General features: G+C 35.1%; 1 protein-coding gene across 2 annotated transcripts in view; it reads left to right on the forward strand.

Annotated features, from left to right (window-relative positions):
- LOC141504311 (mis18-binding protein 1-like) overlaps nt 1–9,244 on the forward strand; it is a 59,412-nt gene extending 50,168 nt beyond the window's left edge. For both annotated transcript variants that reach the window (XM_074209249.1, XM_074209250.1), the window contains 4 exons: nt 5,109–5,248; nt 6,270–6,354; nt 6,706–6,757; nt 9,096–9,244. In XM_074209249.1, the coding sequence (XP_074065350.1) occupies nt 5,109–5,248; nt 6,270–6,354; nt 6,706–6,757; nt 9,096–9,226 (408 nt within the window). In that variant the 3' untranslated portion in view covers nt 9,227–9,244. The remainder of the gene's footprint in view (nt 1–5,108; nt 5,249–6,269; nt 6,355–6,705; nt 6,758–9,095) is intronic.
- Nucleotides 9,245–17,728: the final 8,484 nt, after the last annotated feature.

Consider the following 17,728-nt stretch of genomic DNA (forward strand, 5'->3'; position numbering starts at 1 on the left):
ACTTACATATTCCCTTCATATACTGTTCTATTATTCTTTTCCATAAACTCTTATCAAGAACAGTCCAGAAAAAATAATTTTAGGGACAATTTCAATTTCTTCTAGGTCCCTTATTAGTATAATTTGACAAATCAGTAAGTAAAACTCTTTTAGACAATCAGACCAGAAAACAAACAATAGAAAATAAAAGAAAATTAATAGAACCCCTTCTTTCCCCCCAAAACACATGATTTTCAGGTAAATCTCCTGTGGCACAGAATCATAAAGTTTTTGGAAAAAGAAAAAGATCCAATTTTAAAAAGAGAGAAAGGAAAGAGGACTGGCCAGTTAGGACATAAAGATATGAAAGCAGGTCTTATTATGCAGAGACACCTAAGAGCTTCTCTTCCTGTATTTTAAAATAAACATACATAAAACACAACAAACAGAATCAGAGCACTTTGAACCAGAGAGGCCCCCAATTTGCTCTCACACAAGAGAAGATATAGAGAATGTTCCATCTATCACAATTCATTTTTTCCACACAAAAGTATTAATATATTTAACATATTATTTAGCATAATATTTAATAACATTTAATAGTATAATATTTAATAACATTTAATAGTATAAAAACATAAAATTTATATCTATATAAATTTAATAATAATATAATATTATTAAATTATATATAATTTAATAATATTATTATATAACACTTCTAGATTTTAACTAGTATAACTTTTGAGAAGGCAAACAGTCACTCAAAAACCTCTCAGCCTAATTGGAATATCTCCTGTCCCCCTTCTTCAAATAGAGTTTTGCTCTATAAATAAATTATTTTTTAAGGGGACAGTCCTAAGTCTTTTCTGGCGGGGGGAGGTTGGAATCTTGTAGAGGCCACCCAAGTGAGTTTGGGGTCAAGAGGCCAGTTATGGCCAGAAAACCTAAACTCTGGTGACCCTTGAGCTGAAAGCTTCCATGGAACTCTGATTTGATAACACAAATGTGTCATTTGTGGCCTCACTATTTGATAATCCCTGTTTCTGAACTTCTTGACCTGGGTCACATGCTGTTGGGTTAATTCCTGCCCATAACAAAGTTACATCATTGTTTTTATCCTGTATAATAATTTTGTGGTTTTCTTCTATAAGAACTGTTTGATGTTTTCAATAAACTGGCTCTCTCAGATGTCCTGCTGACATTTCCCACCTGAGTGTGTGGGAAATGAATCCCCAGCAGGGGATTCATTCAGCTCAGGAGATCTCAACATCTTCTGTTTTCAAATCCTTACTTGACCAATAATTTTCTGTAATAACTTCTGTAATAACTAACATTATCAGAATCTATATTGATAAACTCTTGAAGTTATAATGTTATGATATCATTCTGGTAAAAGATTAACTATTTAATTTCCCCTTATTTCTTATATTTATTTATTTTTTGTCATTACTTAGTACCCAAATTATATACTTTAGAATTAACCTGACTCTTGTCTTTTTTGGAATATACTTCCCCAAAATTTTCTCAAAAATGGAATTTCTTTTTATGATTTCTATATATAATGTGTTTGGAATATACACTGTCTCTTTCCTGATTCTTTTAATGCCAAATAAATTTCCATTTTAACACTTGTTTTTTTCAAATCTTCATGAACTAATTCTCTCTCTCTCTCTCTCTCTCTCTCTCTCTCTGGCTAGTTCTTTTTCTAAATATATTCTTTCTGCTAAACTTCAAGGTCGAAAGATAAGAGCCAGAATTGTAAAATGGACAAACCATGGGGGGGGGGGGGGGAACATTCTGTCAGAATCATAGTGAAGAAGTGGGGAAGAGAAAAAATCAACAGCATTTTATTATATTAATTATATTATATTATAATATATTAATACAATATCAATTATATTAATATATTATATTGATATTCATTTATCTGTTCAAACACTCTTCTCCTATCATGTAGATTCAAAGTACCTTCTAAGCTCAATTCTCCTTTTCTTGGGAACTATGGAGAACATCAAAACCAGTCTGTAAAAACTTATCTATTTGTTTTTTGATAATTTTTGATAATTTCCAAGTCCTTCTCTTTAGCTAGTTTCTTCAAAATATTTATGTCCTGGCCTGGCTTCTTTAGTTCTATAAAAAGTTCCTTCCTTATTATACCTTATTATGCCTTCTTGGAAAAAGAAAGTAAAAAGCTGACGCTGCTTATCAGCTCTCCTCAAGCCACCCCCTCACCGGAATCATCCTGGGATTACCATGGCCTTACTAGGGGGTTTTCTTCTCCTGAAAGAATATCTCAGCTTCCAGACGGCTTCAAGTCCCCTGTGCCTGCTCCATGTAAGTGCACCAAATGTTGAGTTCCCCTGTCTATCAGAGGATTCATTCAGGAGAGAAAAGAAACATGCATACATCTGGGTGGGGATGCTAGCAGGACAACTAGCAGAGCCGTTTATTAAAAGTATCAAACAGTTCTTATAGCAGAAAACCACAAAATTAGTATACAGGATAAAAAAAAATGATGTAACTCTGATTTGGGCAGGATGTAACCCCAGGTCAAGAAGTTTGGAAACAGGGCTATCAACAAATGAGACCACAAATGACATAGTTGTATTTTCAAATCAGAGTTCTATGGAAAGCCTTCAGCTCGAGGGTCACCAAAGCTTAGGTTTTTTTAGTCATAACTGACTTTCTAACCCAAACTTGCTCAAGCAGCCATCAACAAAAACTTTCCCCAAATACCTCTTAATTTGAGTGCCTTTCTCTGTTATTTTCTATTTGTCCTCACTATAGGTTGCTTGATATATATATATATATATATATATATATATATATATATATATATATATATATATACATATATATTGCATGTTGTTTCATTAAATTGTAAGTTTCCTAAGAGTAGAGAACTGTCTTTGTATCCCTAGTACTTGGAACTGTCACTAGCATATAATAGACAGTTATAAAATGTTTTTGCTTGATTCATTTTATAGTTTTTGTTACAAGGGATAAGCCTTGGTGGGGAAGGAGAGAAGAGTAGATTTAAAATAAAGATGGCATAAATAAAATTTCAATTATTGAATGAAATAATTTTAAATAATATTTTGCTAAAGAAAATATTAATTTTTTAATAAAAGAAAGATTTTTATTTATTTTGAATTTTATAATTTTCCCCCAATCCTTGCTTCCCTCCCCCCAATCCCCACAGAAGGCATTCTGTTAGTCTTTACATTGTTTCCATGGTATACATTAATCTAAGTTGAATGCGATGAGAGAGAAATCATATCGATAAGGAAGAAAAATAAAGTATAAGAGATAGCAAAATTACATAATAAGATAACAGTGTTTTTTTAAAATTAAAGGTAATAGTCTTTGGTCTTTTTTCAAACTTTTGTACATTAATCTAAGTTGAATGTGATGAGAGAGAAATCATATTGATAAGGAAGAAAAATAAAGTATAAGAGATAGCAAAATTACATAATAAGATAAGTGTGTTTTTTTTTTTAATTAAAAGTAATAGTCTTTGGTCTTTTTTTCAAACTCCACAATTCTTTCTCTGGATACAGATGGTATTCTCCATCACAGATGGCCCAAAATTGTGCCTGATTGCTACACTGATGGAATGAGCAAGTCCATTAAGGTTGATCATCACCCCCCATGTTGCTGTTAGGGTGTACAATGTTCTTCTGGTTCTGCTCATTTTGTTCAGCATCAGTTCATGCAAATCCTTCCAGGCTTCTCTGAATTCCCATCCCTCCTGGTTTCTACATGACATACATATACCACAGTTTGTTAAGCCATTGACCAATTGAAGGACACTCACTTAATTTCCAATTCTTTGCCACAGGGCTGAAGCAAGTATTAATTCTAACTGGTATTTATTCAGTATTGAAATTATCAGAGTTAGAATAAGATCAAATGTTTTATCATGATAGCTAAAAATATAGAAATAAATATTAATCCTTATACTTTAATAGTTTAGTTGGTACTTTTCTCTCTACCTCCGTAGTTTATCATTCATCCTTACCCCCATCCCAAATTATATGTTATCATCATGGCTTTTCATAAATTCATAGTGGATGCATCAAGCACATTGGAAACCTAGTTGATACCTAGTCTTGGAGTATGAGGATGACCCTTTTAACATCAAAACATTTCAGGAATTCCCACATAAAATAATTGAATTATTAACACTTAGTAATTGAAAATATATAATTAAAAACTATTATGAATTCAGTAAATTTTAGATAGTTTATAATCACAATGGTATCTACATAAATTTGAAAAATAGCATCTATAAATGAGATGCAGCATGGCATAGTATGAGGAAGACCTGGTACAAGCCTGCATCTGACTCAGATTGACTGTGTCTTTGGGTGACTCATTAAACTTTTATAGAACCCTGGTCAACACTCTTAATACTGAGTTGTAATGCAGATGTTATCTATGTGCTAGAGGGAATTCCCAACTCAGAATTTTCTAGACTAATGAAGTTACAGGTTCCATACTCATTTACACACACACACACACACACAGAGAATGCTGTTCACTTAAACTGAGAATCAATGTGATATCAATATGACACAGACACATATACAATCCAGATAATTTATATTCAGTCTCTAAGTTTTCCATTGTATGTCTTTGAATGATCTATACCTCTTATACTTCTCAACCTTTCCCTACTTGCCCCTTGGGTTATGCACCCTCAAAATTGGGAACAATTTCTAGACATTTTACTATTTCATAGCTGATGGAATAATACTTGGATTATTCTATATTTTGTTAATTTTCTTTTTCCTCCTACTTTTTGCAATCTTTATCAGAAATATAGTCAGATAAGACAGATATCCATATTGGTCATGTCCAGAAATGCATATCTGATTCTATATAGTAGTCCATTGTCTGGAGGTGGGCAGTATTTTTCACTACTGGTCTTGTGGAGTCACGATTTATCAAGAGTTTTCAATGTATTTCCAAGTTGTTTGGAGACATCTTTATATTATATTCTATTTTCACTATGTGACCAAGTCACATTAGGTTTTCTGGTCATATGTAACTTGTCATTAGTTTCTTATAAATATTTGGAGGCAATAAAGATATGTATGAGTCAATATCATTTTCTTTTCTAGTTACCTAATTTTGAAGTCAATCAGGATGATGATTTCCTTTATATGGACAGAGATTCAACAACTCCTTCAGTTATTTATGTCTTGGCAAAAACTCCCCAATGTCAACATGCCAGCCCTGGTATGTGGGAATCTATAAACAGGTAATAATATGTATAGGGGTTAAGAAAAATGTCTAAAAATTTTTGAAGAAAAATAAAACAAATATGATTCCTCTTTATTCCATAGACAATTTAAGCAATTTAATTACATACATAAGGCAGTTGACAAGACACAGAGGTCAAGAAATAAGATTTCTGTCTCCCACATTTGACCTAATCATTAACTACTTTTTTTTGTTGTAATACCAGTGTTTGTTTGATAGATTTTGCTTTATCAGGTATCCATGGTGTATTTTCTAGTCCTTGTAGATAGTACGTTTTTTTAAAATATCAAGACCTATAATCATCAGAACTATTTTCCTTAACAGATTCCTGTTTTTCAATGTACCTTGTAAAACTGGCAACCAAAATTGAACACAATATTCCAGCTAATGACTAACCAATGCAGAATGGAGTGGGATTATTGCGTTCCTTGTTCTGGATGTTCTATTTTTATTAATAAGAGTTTAAGATTGCATTAACTTTTTGATAGCCATGTTATATTGATAATTCATTGACCTTGTAGCCCACTAATGCCCCAGCACCTGGCATGGTGTCTGACATTTACCATATACTTGATAAAGGCTTATTGAGAGTTCAGAGTACACTGTCATTGTCTAAAAGTTTCTTTTGCAATTCTATCTATATACAAGTTGGTGCTTTTAATAATCTCAGTTAAACATTTGGTTTGTGGGTTTAAGAATATAGTATTCTTAAATACTTTACTTTTGAGGGCAGCTAGATGGCACAGTAAATAGATCACTGTCCCTGGATTTTGGTGGTCCTGAGTTCAAATTTGACACCAGACATTTGACATTTTCTAGCTCTGTGATGAGATCTGAATCCTGATTGCCTCATCAAAGAAATAAAAAGAGAGAATACTTTTACTTTTATAAAAATAGGGAGAAAAGATTTCTCCAGATTGAAAACAAATGTAAAATTCATGGTGATTTACCAGATGAAGCTAATTAGACTTCATGGATTTATCTATGTTCACTTGAGATGCTACTTTGTATTTTTGCAGGAAGGATTATGATAAATATCTATATCAAATGCAAAAGGAGAATAAAAGTCATGGTGGTATGTGGGCCAATGTCAAGAAGAAACTGGTAATATTTTTATTTTTATTATTATTATTAATCTTCTGACTTCATTAGGAAATGGTTTTCTTTTTAATAATCAGTATACTTTGCTAAATTTAATTTGATAGACAGATGATATAAAAGTGATTAGATTGGCATTCATAAACTTATGGCTGGTTGTCCAAATGGAGGGAACTATTAAAAATAAAAAAATTAAATAGGCTGATTTAGGAAGTAGTAGGTTCCCCATTCAATAGTGATCTTTATGCAAAAGACTTTAGTTGAATATGTGTTTGAGGACATTCCTCTTTGGGAACTAGTTGGATTTGATGACTTCTTTGGTTCTTTCTAATTCTGAGGTTTTGTGGTTCTTTTTAGGTTGGATCTGACTTTACAACTCCAACACCTAGGAGAACTCAGTTTAAGAGAGGTCAGTAACATTTCATAGAGTGTTGTGTGAAAGGACTAAATTAGCATTTAGTGCTCCCTTCATAAGAAGTGAAGAGGTTTTTTTTTAGAAAGATTTTATTTTGAGTTTTATAATTCCCCCCATTCTTTCTTCCCTCCCCCACCCCCCAAAGAAGGCATTCTGTTAGTCTTTACATTGTTTCCATAATATACATTGATCTCAGTTGAATATGATGAGAGAGAAATCATATCCTTAAGGAAGAAAAATAAAGTATAAGAGATAGCAAAATTACATAATAAGATAATGATTTTTCCCCCCTAAATTGAAGGTAATAGTCTTTGGTCTTTGTTCAAACTCCACAATTTTTTCTTTGTATACAGATGGTATTCTCCATTGCAGATACCACAAAATTGTCCCTGACTGTTGCACTGATAGAATGAGCAAGTCCATTAAGATTATCACCCTCATGTTGCTGTTATGGTGTATAATGTTCTTCTAGTTCGGGGTGGCTAGGTGGAGTAGTGGATAAAGCACCAGCCTTGGAGTCAGGAGTACTTGGGTTCAAATCTGGTCTCAGACATTTAATAATTACCTAGCTGTGGTGGCCTTGGGCAAGCCACTTAACCCCATTTGCCTTGCAAAAACCTAAAAAAAAAGAAAAAAAAGAAAAAAATGTTCTTCTAGTTCTGCTCATCTTGCTCAGTATCAATTCATGCAAATCCTTCCAGGCTTTCCTGGTTAAGCCATTCCCCAATTGGAGGATATTCACTTAATTTTCATTTCTTTGCCACCACAAACAGGGCTGCTATGAATATTTTTGTACAAGTGATGTTTTTACCCTTTTTCACAATCTCTTCAGGGTACAGACACAGTAGTGGTATTGCTAGATCAAAGGGTATGCACATTTTTGTTGCTTTTTGGACATAATTCCAAATTGCTCTCCAGAAAGGTTGGATGAGTGAAGTGAAGAGGTTTTAATAGCTTAAGGTACATATACTAAATGTCATCTGACCATATTTGTGAAATGGGCTTGTGAAAAGAGTGTCAGGCATGCCAGAATAAGTTAAAGTTGACAAGGAAAGTTAAAAATATGAAGAGTTTTTGTGTCTTTTGTTACATATGTTGGGAGAAAGTGAGGATCATAAAAAAGGATAGAATTACTGCTCAAGGTTGATAGAATGAAGAATGATAATGGATGAAAGCCACATAACTTTTACTTCTATTTTCTTTCTTTTTTTTTTTTTTTGCAAGGCAAGGGGGTTAAGTGGCTTGCCCAAGGTCATACAGCTAGGTAATTTATTAAGTGTCTGAGGCTGGATTTGAACTCAGGTTCTCCTGACTCCAAGGCTGGTGCTCTATCCATTGTGCCACCTGATCACCCCTACTTATTTCTGTTTTTTCTGACAAGGGGAATGATCTTTAGTCAGAAAAAGGACAGAAGAAAACTAGATAGGGAGCTAATATTTAAAATAAGTAGGGACATAGCAAGAGAACATCTAGCTACCCTTGAAGACTTTCAATGCCAGTTAAATTATATCTCTAGATAGTGAAAAACTTTGGAAATGTGCCTTGAATTAGTTATGAAAGATGGAGAAATGGGTATAACAGGATTTGAGAACAAAAGTTCTAGTTTTTAAATGGAAGGGAAATGGAGGTTACAAACTGTAGACCAGTCAGTAAGTTTAACTTGGATTATTGGCAAAACTCTACACTACATTATTAAGGGAATGATTATGGAAGTGATGATTGCCAAAAACTTTCATAACCACACATTTATTAGTAGTCTCTGGACTACTGAGGGAATATTGTAGTTTACCTAGATTTCTTCAAAGCATTTGCCATTTTCCTATGCTATTATTCTTGTAGAAAAGATAGTGAGGGAAATGTGAAGTAGAAAATAAATTATGCTTAGGTGGATTGGGAATTGTTTGAATGATCAGACTAAAATTAATGAGTGCTTTCCTACCAATCTGGAGAGGAATACTCCCAAGGATTATTATTTATCCCTGTACTATTTAACATTCCCATTGAAGATGTAGATGGCATCCCTATTAAATTTGTAGCTAACATAAAGCTAAGAGGGCTAACTAACATTTTAGCTGACAGCAGTAGATTTCTTAATGATCTTGACAGGTTAGGACTTTGCACAGTTTAAGACTTTGGAAGGAATCTAATTAGAGCTCTTTAGAAGTAGAATGGGCCCACTCAAGACACAGGAGGTCTATGTTTGAATTAACCATAATTTTTTGCTCTCAACTTGATAGATTTATCATTCTTAGAAATGCTATATTGCCATATTTAAATTATTTTCATTTATAAAATGTGATCATTCTTTTAATTAAAATTCTTCTGATTGCAGGAATTCAATCTGATTCTGAAAAACTCTTCAGTCATATTAGAAAATTGAATTTTGAAGGTGATTATTTCTCCGACTCTGATTCTGCAGAGTTAAATCAGAACATGAATTCCAGAGTTTATTTAACACCATAACACACACTTGTATATAAAGTAAATGCATTTGTATTCATTTGAAATGCTAGTATTGTCTCTATGAAATTGTTTTACATAAATGTTTATTTTTTACTTTTCTCTGTTTAGTGTACAAATTAAGCATTTCTACTTTTCTTGCTAGTATTCAGACATGCAAATATAACTAAAATGTAAAAATGTTTTTTCTTTGTAAATACTTTTTATAAGTGTATATATGTGTATATATATACATATATATATACATATACATATACATATATATATATATATGGAGAGAGAGAGAGAGAGAGAGAGAGAGAGAGAGAGAGAGAGTTGACCACCCTTCTGCAGCATTGATCTGTTTAAGAATGAGATGTTTCAAATATATATTGGGAAAAATTCATTCTCTGAAGTCCTGAATAATTCTCACCAAATTCTGTACAGTAATTTTATTTCATAGAAACCTTGTAAATCCAAGCATTCCCATGTAGGTATGTATAGTTTTCACCTAATGTTGGGCCTAACTTATACCATATTAGTTCTATGTGCTTTTGCATTTCTGGGATATAACTTTCTTTTACCTTCAGTTCCTTTTGTTATACTCTTAACACTATATATTTGATTGTGAAACTGAGACTCAATGGTAGACGATTAGATGATATTATAAAAAGTTAGCTCCAAGGCTTTAAGCAGATTTAAAATCAGTTAAAATTTCATCTGTTATATTCCAGTTTTAAGTTTGGGATATGGTTTTCTATACTTCATAAAGTTTCAAGCTATCTTTTTTGAAATAATAATTTTTTCATTTATTCTGTCAGTTTAGAAACTGACAAAGATCATTCATTACCTAAAGTTACAGTCCATATTTGCCCTCTTCTCGTCCAAAACCAGCTTAGCTCTACAAATAAAGCTTTGATATTTTGTATTTGTCAGTGTTATTTTCACCTGATCACTGGATGACAGCAGGCTTTGATAGTTTGAATTTGAGGTGGGGAGTATGAACAGCAAGGCTGGGATTTATAGAAGCTCCAGAAGGGGAAGAGTAAAATAGACATATAGTAATTATCCTTTAATATTATTATCTCTTAGAGTAGGATGATAGGATTACCTATAAATTAGGATATGGAATGAAATCTGGACAGATCTTGAATTGAAAAATAAAAGGACTATGTGGAATCAGAATTTTATGGAAAACTCTAAAGGGAGCTTCCAGATAATTGACCAGATTTTCACACTTTGAAGACCTGGGAACAAAGGTGATGTGATTTTCCCAAGTTCATACAGCCACATTAGTGGAAGGTTTGGAGGCAGAACTCATCATTCTTAAATCAGACCTCTTTTTCAGTGTGCCATGCTATCTCCCAAAACTGTATGATTTAATAAATGAGTTGAATAAATTCAGGAACTGCAAAATAGTTTTGATGATGAATAATGTTTTGTTAGGATCTGAAGTGATAATTTGAAAGAGAAAATTAACCAAATTTTCTCTAATTTCTAATTGAATGATTTTAAATTAATTTAATTATTATTCCCTGAAAGATCAATCCTTACACAGAATTTACCTAGTATAATGAGCTTTCACAGCTAGCTTGTAGTCTCCAGACATTCTAGGAATGCATTATGACTATTCTTATAGATGGACCAGCCTGTTACAGACAATGCAAGTTTTGACTTAATTGTAAACTTGCATCAATTCATGATACACTCTAAAACCATGCTCTGGGACCAAGTTAAAGGTATGTTTTAAGACCTTTGGGATAACTAAATCCCCTCAAGGTGAATATAAATGGCTTGATTTTATATTGAATTTTAAAATCCCCCTTTCAGATATATATATATATATATATATATATATACATACATATATATATATAATTTTTTCATTTTTTCTGAGTTCCTTACCAATTTTTCTAATATTTTCCTTATTTGAAAAACCTGCAAACATTTTAATAAAATTTTTAACCTCTTTCCTCCAGTTAACAAATGTGAACTGCCTCAATAGAAAATCTTTGATGAATAATTTTGCATGCAGAGTGCATAAGTGATAGAGAGCTAGGAATACCTGGATCCAAATCTCACCTGAGGCCCATCCTAACTGTGTGACCCTGGAGAAGTCAACTTCTCATAGCTTTAAGCAATGCTCTTCTCTGCAGAGAAGGTGTTGGCTTGCGTTGGTAAGAGCTTCCTCACTAGGGGGTGATAGTCTGTTAATAAGATGAAGAGACACAGACTACTTGAGAGTAATTATGTGAACTTGGAACAAATTGGACTCAAATTGTTTTTGATGTGTCAGTATCTACACAGTATAGTTTTTAATGTCCCAGGGTTCCTTCTATTATTGGACTTTTGGTGTTCCATTGCTGACAACTTTGTCAGATTTGCAAATGACACAATGCTGCACAGAGTTGCTAACATAGGATGACATCAACAGGCTAGAGCAATGGAACCAGATCAAATAAGTTGAAAATTCATAAAGATAAGTTAAGAAAAATAATTCATAAATGCAGAATCTGAACTACAAGATCAATTTGAATCAACAGTGGTATAGGTTTGACAGTCAAAAGAATATAATGCTGTGTTAAAACTATATGATAGTGGTGGCTAGGTGGTGCAGTAGATAGAGCACCGGCCCTGGAGTCAGGAGTACCTGAGTTCAAATCCGGCCTCAGACACTTAGTAATTACTAGTTGTGTGGCCTTGGGCAAGCCACTTAACCCTATTGCCTTGCAAAAACCTAAAAAAAAAAAGACTATATGGTAAGGGATACAAGTGATCAGAGGAAGTTTCCCTGTCCTAATCAGCAAGGCAGCCAGGTGGTACAGTGTTCAGAGCACTGGGCCTGAAGTCAAGAACTGAGTTCCTGGGCAAGTGAGTTCACGTTACCTCTATTGCTTCAAAGGATAATGGCACCCACTTACCAAGTTGTGAGGATTCATTATAAAGTCATTTGTCACTGTTCTAGTAAAGATCCATCTAGAATATTGTGCAATTCTGGGCACCTCAACTTGGGAAAGTTATGAACAAGCTGTATCATGGAAATTCAGAAGATCACTGAAAGGATGTTTAGACCAGAGAAGAGACTAAGATGACTATGATCACCCCCTTCAGACATCTGGAGGGCTTCATGGGGAAGAGCCTGGTCTCCAGAAACAGTACTGGGAGTAATGGGAATTAAGTTACAAGATGAAAGATTGGGGCAAACCTAGAATGTTTGAGTCCAAACTCCAAATTGCTTGTTTAGCCATCAAATCTCAGAATTGGAAACTTACAAGTTATCTTGTCTAGGCTCTGTCTAATGTGAGAGACATCATGGAAGTAGATAAAAGAGTTATGGATTTGTTAATTCTGGATTCAAATCCTGCCTCAGACACAAGCTGTGTGACCCTAGACAAGTCACATCACTGCTCAGCCTCAGTTCCTCATCTGTGAAATGAGGTAGTTAAATAAGATTGGGAGAAGGAGGGAATAAGCATTTATAATAAGCTTATACTAAGCACCTTATACAAATATCTCATTTGATCTTCACAACAGCCCTGTAAGATAGGTGTTGTTCACCCCCATTTTACACTTGAGGAAACCGAGACAGACAGAGGTGAGTGATGTGCCAGTTCACAGCCAGGGTCTGAGGCTGGATTTGAATTTGAGTCTTTTTGAATCCAGGTCCAGCTCTCTCTACTGTGCCAGCTAACTACTTCAAGATGAGCTTCAAGATCTTTTTTAGGGGGTGGTAAGGAGGTGCCATGAATCAGGAGGACCTGAGTTCAAATCCAGCCTCAGACATTTAACAGTTACCCAGTTGTGTGACCTTGGGCAAGTCACTTAGCCCTATTGCCTTGCCAAAAAAAAAATCTTTTCTAACTTTGTCTATGATCCTATGACAAAGGAATCCATTTTCTTTATAGAATTTCCCAGCCTGATAATCATTGAAATAAATCTTTTTAAAAATGTATTTATTTTAAACTTTTTTTCATACTTTGGATTTCATGTCATCTTCCTCCAGCCCATTTCCTACTCTTTGAGAAAGCAATATGCTATCAATTAAATCTGTGAAGTCATTAGCCATTTTGCACCATCCCACCCCAATAAAAAATCAAGAAAAATAAAGTAAAAAAATTTTTCTATTAGCACTGTGTTCATCAGTTCTCCAGAAGTGGTTCTCCAGAAGTGGATTGAATTTTTCAATGATCCTTTGACATTGTCTTGAATCATTGTATTAGAGTAGAAAAGTCTTTCACGGTCAATCGAGTTATGGAAAAGCATGCTATCTTCCAAGGTACCCCATTCCATAGTTAAGACCACTCTAATTACTAAGGTTTTTGAATGCTGGCTTTTCATTCTGCCTTTTTTGATGATCTCTTCCCATGGGGCCAAGCACCTCCTAAGTCTTATCTCAGTTCCTCAAAAGGATAAAGGAAAAACCAGTAAAACCTTATTTGCCAAACACTAGACTAAGTTCTGGATATACAAAAAAGCAAAAGCTAGATCCTGTCCTCAAAGAGCTTACATTCTAATTAAAGAAACAAAATGCTCATAAATATATAAAAAGCAAATTGTGCAAAGAATAATTTAGGAAATGACAGAAGGAAAGTTTCCTAAAAGAGAAGGATTTTAGTTGAGATTTAAAAGAGGTCAGGGAGGTAGTAGGCAGAGTTGAGGAAGGAGAACATTCCAAGCATTGGGGGATAGAGAAGATGTTCAGAGGTGAGAGATGGTTACTGGATCCAAAAGTACATGTTGGGGAATAAGGAAGAAGACTGGAAAGGGTGAGGTGATGGTATTTTGTATTTTGCTCCTAGAGGCAATAGGGAGAAACTGGTATTTATTGTTAAGAGAATGACTTTAGTGGCTGAATGGAGGATGGATTGGAGTGGGGCAAAAGATATACTAAAAAGTATTGCAGTAATCCAGGACTGAGTTAAGTAGGGTCTACACCAAATTGGTGGCAGTATCAGATGAGAGAAGGGTATTCAAGAGATGTTACAAAGGTGACATTGGCAGGTTTTTGGCAATAGATTGAATATGGGGGTTGAGAGGATGACTCCTAGGTTGTGAGTCTGAAGGCCTAGAAGAATGGTGTTGGGCATAACAATAAAAGGGAAGAAAAAGATAATAAATTCTGTTTTGCTTATACTGAGTTTTAAAATGTCAATCAGACATCCAGTTCACGATATCTGAAAGATATTGGTGATGTGAGATTGGAGATCAGTAAAGAGACTGGGGCAGGATAGGCAGATTTGAGAATCATCACTATAGAGATGATAATAACTACATGGGAGTTGATGAGATCACCAAATGAAGTAGTATAGAAGGGGAAGTGAAGAAAGCCCAGGATGGTCCCTGAGGGACACCTACTGTTGGTAGGCCTGCTCTGAAGAAGGATCCCCCAAAGGAGGCTGAGGAGGGATCAAATATGTAGGAGAACCAGGAAAGTGGCATTCAAAAACCTAGAGAGGAGAGTATCATGGAGGAGAGGGTGATCAGTATCAAGGAGAGAGGCCATGAATGAGAGATCATTGGTTACTGGAGAGAAATTTGTTGGGATAATGAATTGTAAAGCTGGGTTGTAAGAGGTAAAAGAAGAGAAAAATGGAGGCATCTATTGTAGATGACCTTTTCAAGGGATTTAGCTGGAAAGGTCAGAAGAAATTTACAAAGAAGTGTAAAATTGTGAGCCTTTTCCTGCCTAATCTCAAATCTTTGAAGAGAATTTGTGAAGCAATGCCTCTCATCCAGTCTTTGAGATTATTGCTATTCACATTCATATTGTTATTCATATCTGTTGTCTGCATCCCCCTTCCTTTCTTAATGAGTTTGACATTTGGATCACAATTTTGCTCTTCCCCAATTCCTGTCATTATACTAGTATAAGGATTTCAGCACATGCATTAACTTTTCTCACGCTTTACCAAGGCTAACCCTTACTTGTTCAAGCAATCCCATTCCATTCCATCCCCTCTTAATGGTATATCCCCATCACACCCCACCTCCCCTTTTACTTATTTTCAATCTCTTCTTGTCTGACTCATTCCCTCCTAAAACATGCTTAAATTTCCCCATCCTGAAAAAATCCTCACTTGATCCTTTCAACTCCACTTCTTTGTATATCAAGCATTTATTCATCCTTTGTCTATACCACTTCCTGAAATAGACTTGGTAGGTCTTCATCTGTAGGTTATATCTAATTTTTCTAAAATTCTGTTAATGTCCTTGATGTGTCTCTTTGTCTTTTCATTCACTAAACCTCTGCTATGTGTCAGCTACTCTGCTATATCCCGAGGATACAAATAAAGGTCAGTGGAAGAACCAGGATTCAAACTAGGTTTTTGGATTCTAGATAGTCTTTCTATGCTACAGAACATACTTTCTCTTTCATCTTTTTTTGCTGTCAGGTCTTTCAATATGATCCCATAATATGAGGATCCTCACAACTACATTGGACACATAAACATAGGAAAAACCAAGTATATGAAAAATACCTCTTTGTTGTTGTTGTGTGTGGGTGTGGGGTTTTTTTTTTGGTTTTTGCAAGGCAATGGTGTTAAGTGACTTGCCCAAGGTCACACAGCTTGGTAATAAGTGTCTGAGGCTGGGTTTGAACTTGGGTCCTCCTGACTCCATGGCCGGTGCTCTATCCACTGAGCAACCTAGCTCCCAAAATACCTCTTGTTAAGACTGACATTCAATTAGATGGACAACCTCTTAGTTTAGATCTAATTAGATATAACAATCTATGACCATTAGCAAATTACCTTAGAAAGACTCCACAAATGTCCCAGAATTAAACAGGAGATCAAGTTGAATTGCCTGTAGGAATTTGAGTTGTTTCAGTAATGTCCAATTCTCCGTGACCCTATTTGGGGTTTTCTTGGCTAAGATACTATAACTAAGGCAAAGTTAAATGACCTTCTCTGAGTCACAAAGCTCATTATCTGAGGTGGGATTCAAACTTGGGCCCTCCGGTTGCCATGATCTGGCATTCTATTCACTAACTTACTTAGCTTCCCTACTGATTCTAAACCTTTCCCTAAAATGAAGACCTGTAAATACCAATATCTATTCTACTAGTACTATTTGGTTAGGAGTTATTGAACACAAAATTCTCCAAAATATTAATGTAGCGGGAGTAAGCGGCCTTCAACAGAACAAGAATCTAAGAAGAAAGTGTGAAGTAAGAGATACTATCAAAGAAATATATAACCAAAAAAAGGAAAGAACTGGTCACAAAGTGAGAGGTTTCACTAGTAATGTCACATTATAAAGAGAAAACTGGGACAGAGCTTAGCTCTCTTTCCTGAATTTAGGGGAAGACTAGCCAGGAGTAATAAAGAGTAAAGGGTATTATGATCTATATTGTTGGAGGGAACAATTTCTTGATGAAATTATAGAACCAACTGAGTTTTGGGGGTTGAATTCCCCCCACACACACACACCAAAGCTGTAATTAGGAAAATTTAGGCTTGAGGGCAGAGAAATAACATAGAATGTGTTGCTTCTTATAATTTCTAACACCATAGTTGGCATTAGGTTCCATCTCATCGTAGGTCTTCAAGCACAGACTTGGTAGCTCTGCTGTAGGGGGAAGTCCTTTTCTCCTAGCAACGATCAGATTGGATGGCCGCTGACTTACCATCTAATTCTGTTGACTGACTGACCGCAAAGTGGGCAAAGGACTGCCCTCATCCTGGGCTCATTCTGGTCGCATCCGCTCCCATCCTCCAAAGCCTAGCAAGAAAGAGAAAGGTGACGCCTAAATAGAGGATGAGAAGTATGATGGAGGGGGAAAGGACCTGACCCTGGGATCAAATCCAGAGTCTGACGCATCTTCCCTGTGCTGGGTCAAATCACTGTGTGCCACTCCATTTCTTAATCTGTAAAACTAAGGGGTGGGGGTGACGGAAACTTTTTACGACATGGTGAGCCTGCCCTGCTCCCCTGCTCTCTATTCTCCCGCACCCATCCCAAATTCCCCACCCTATAATGGTCTCAATGGACAAGCAGCAATACAGATGGCCATTGTTTATAAGGTGCTTTAAGATTTCAAAGGAGCTTCGCATGCATTATCTCACTCGATGCTCACAACAATTCTATGAGATGGGTGCACTTAGAAACCCCATTTGACAAACAAGAAACTGAGGGCATACCCTTGAAATTCGGGACTACATTTCCTGATGAGAGGGAAGTTTTCTTTTAAGATTCCTTGGAATAAGATGTCTAGGCTTTTTTTTCTTTTTCTTTTTGTCACACCATTCAAATAGTCCCGTGATTCTTTAATTTTTTTCCTTGATCTTTTTTCGAGGTTTGTTGTTTTTTCGATGTGATAATTTTATATTTTCTTTTATGCATATGGGCCTTTTTTAAATATTGACTGTTGCCCCGTGGAGTCATTGACTTCTATTTGGTAGATTCTATTTTTTTTCCTTTTTTTTAAAGAAATACTTTATTTTGAGTTTTACAATTTCCCTCCCATTCTTACTTCCCTCCCCCCACCCCCCACAGAAGGCATTCTGTTAAGTCTTTACATTG

Source organism: Macrotis lagotis, chromosome 1, assembly GCF_037893015.1.
Source record: "Macrotis lagotis isolate mMagLag1 chromosome 1, bilby.v1.9.chrom.fasta, whole genome shotgun sequence".
In the NCBI taxonomy this organism is placed as follows: domain Eukaryota; kingdom Metazoa; phylum Chordata; class Mammalia; order Peramelemorphia; family Peramelidae; genus Macrotis; species Macrotis lagotis.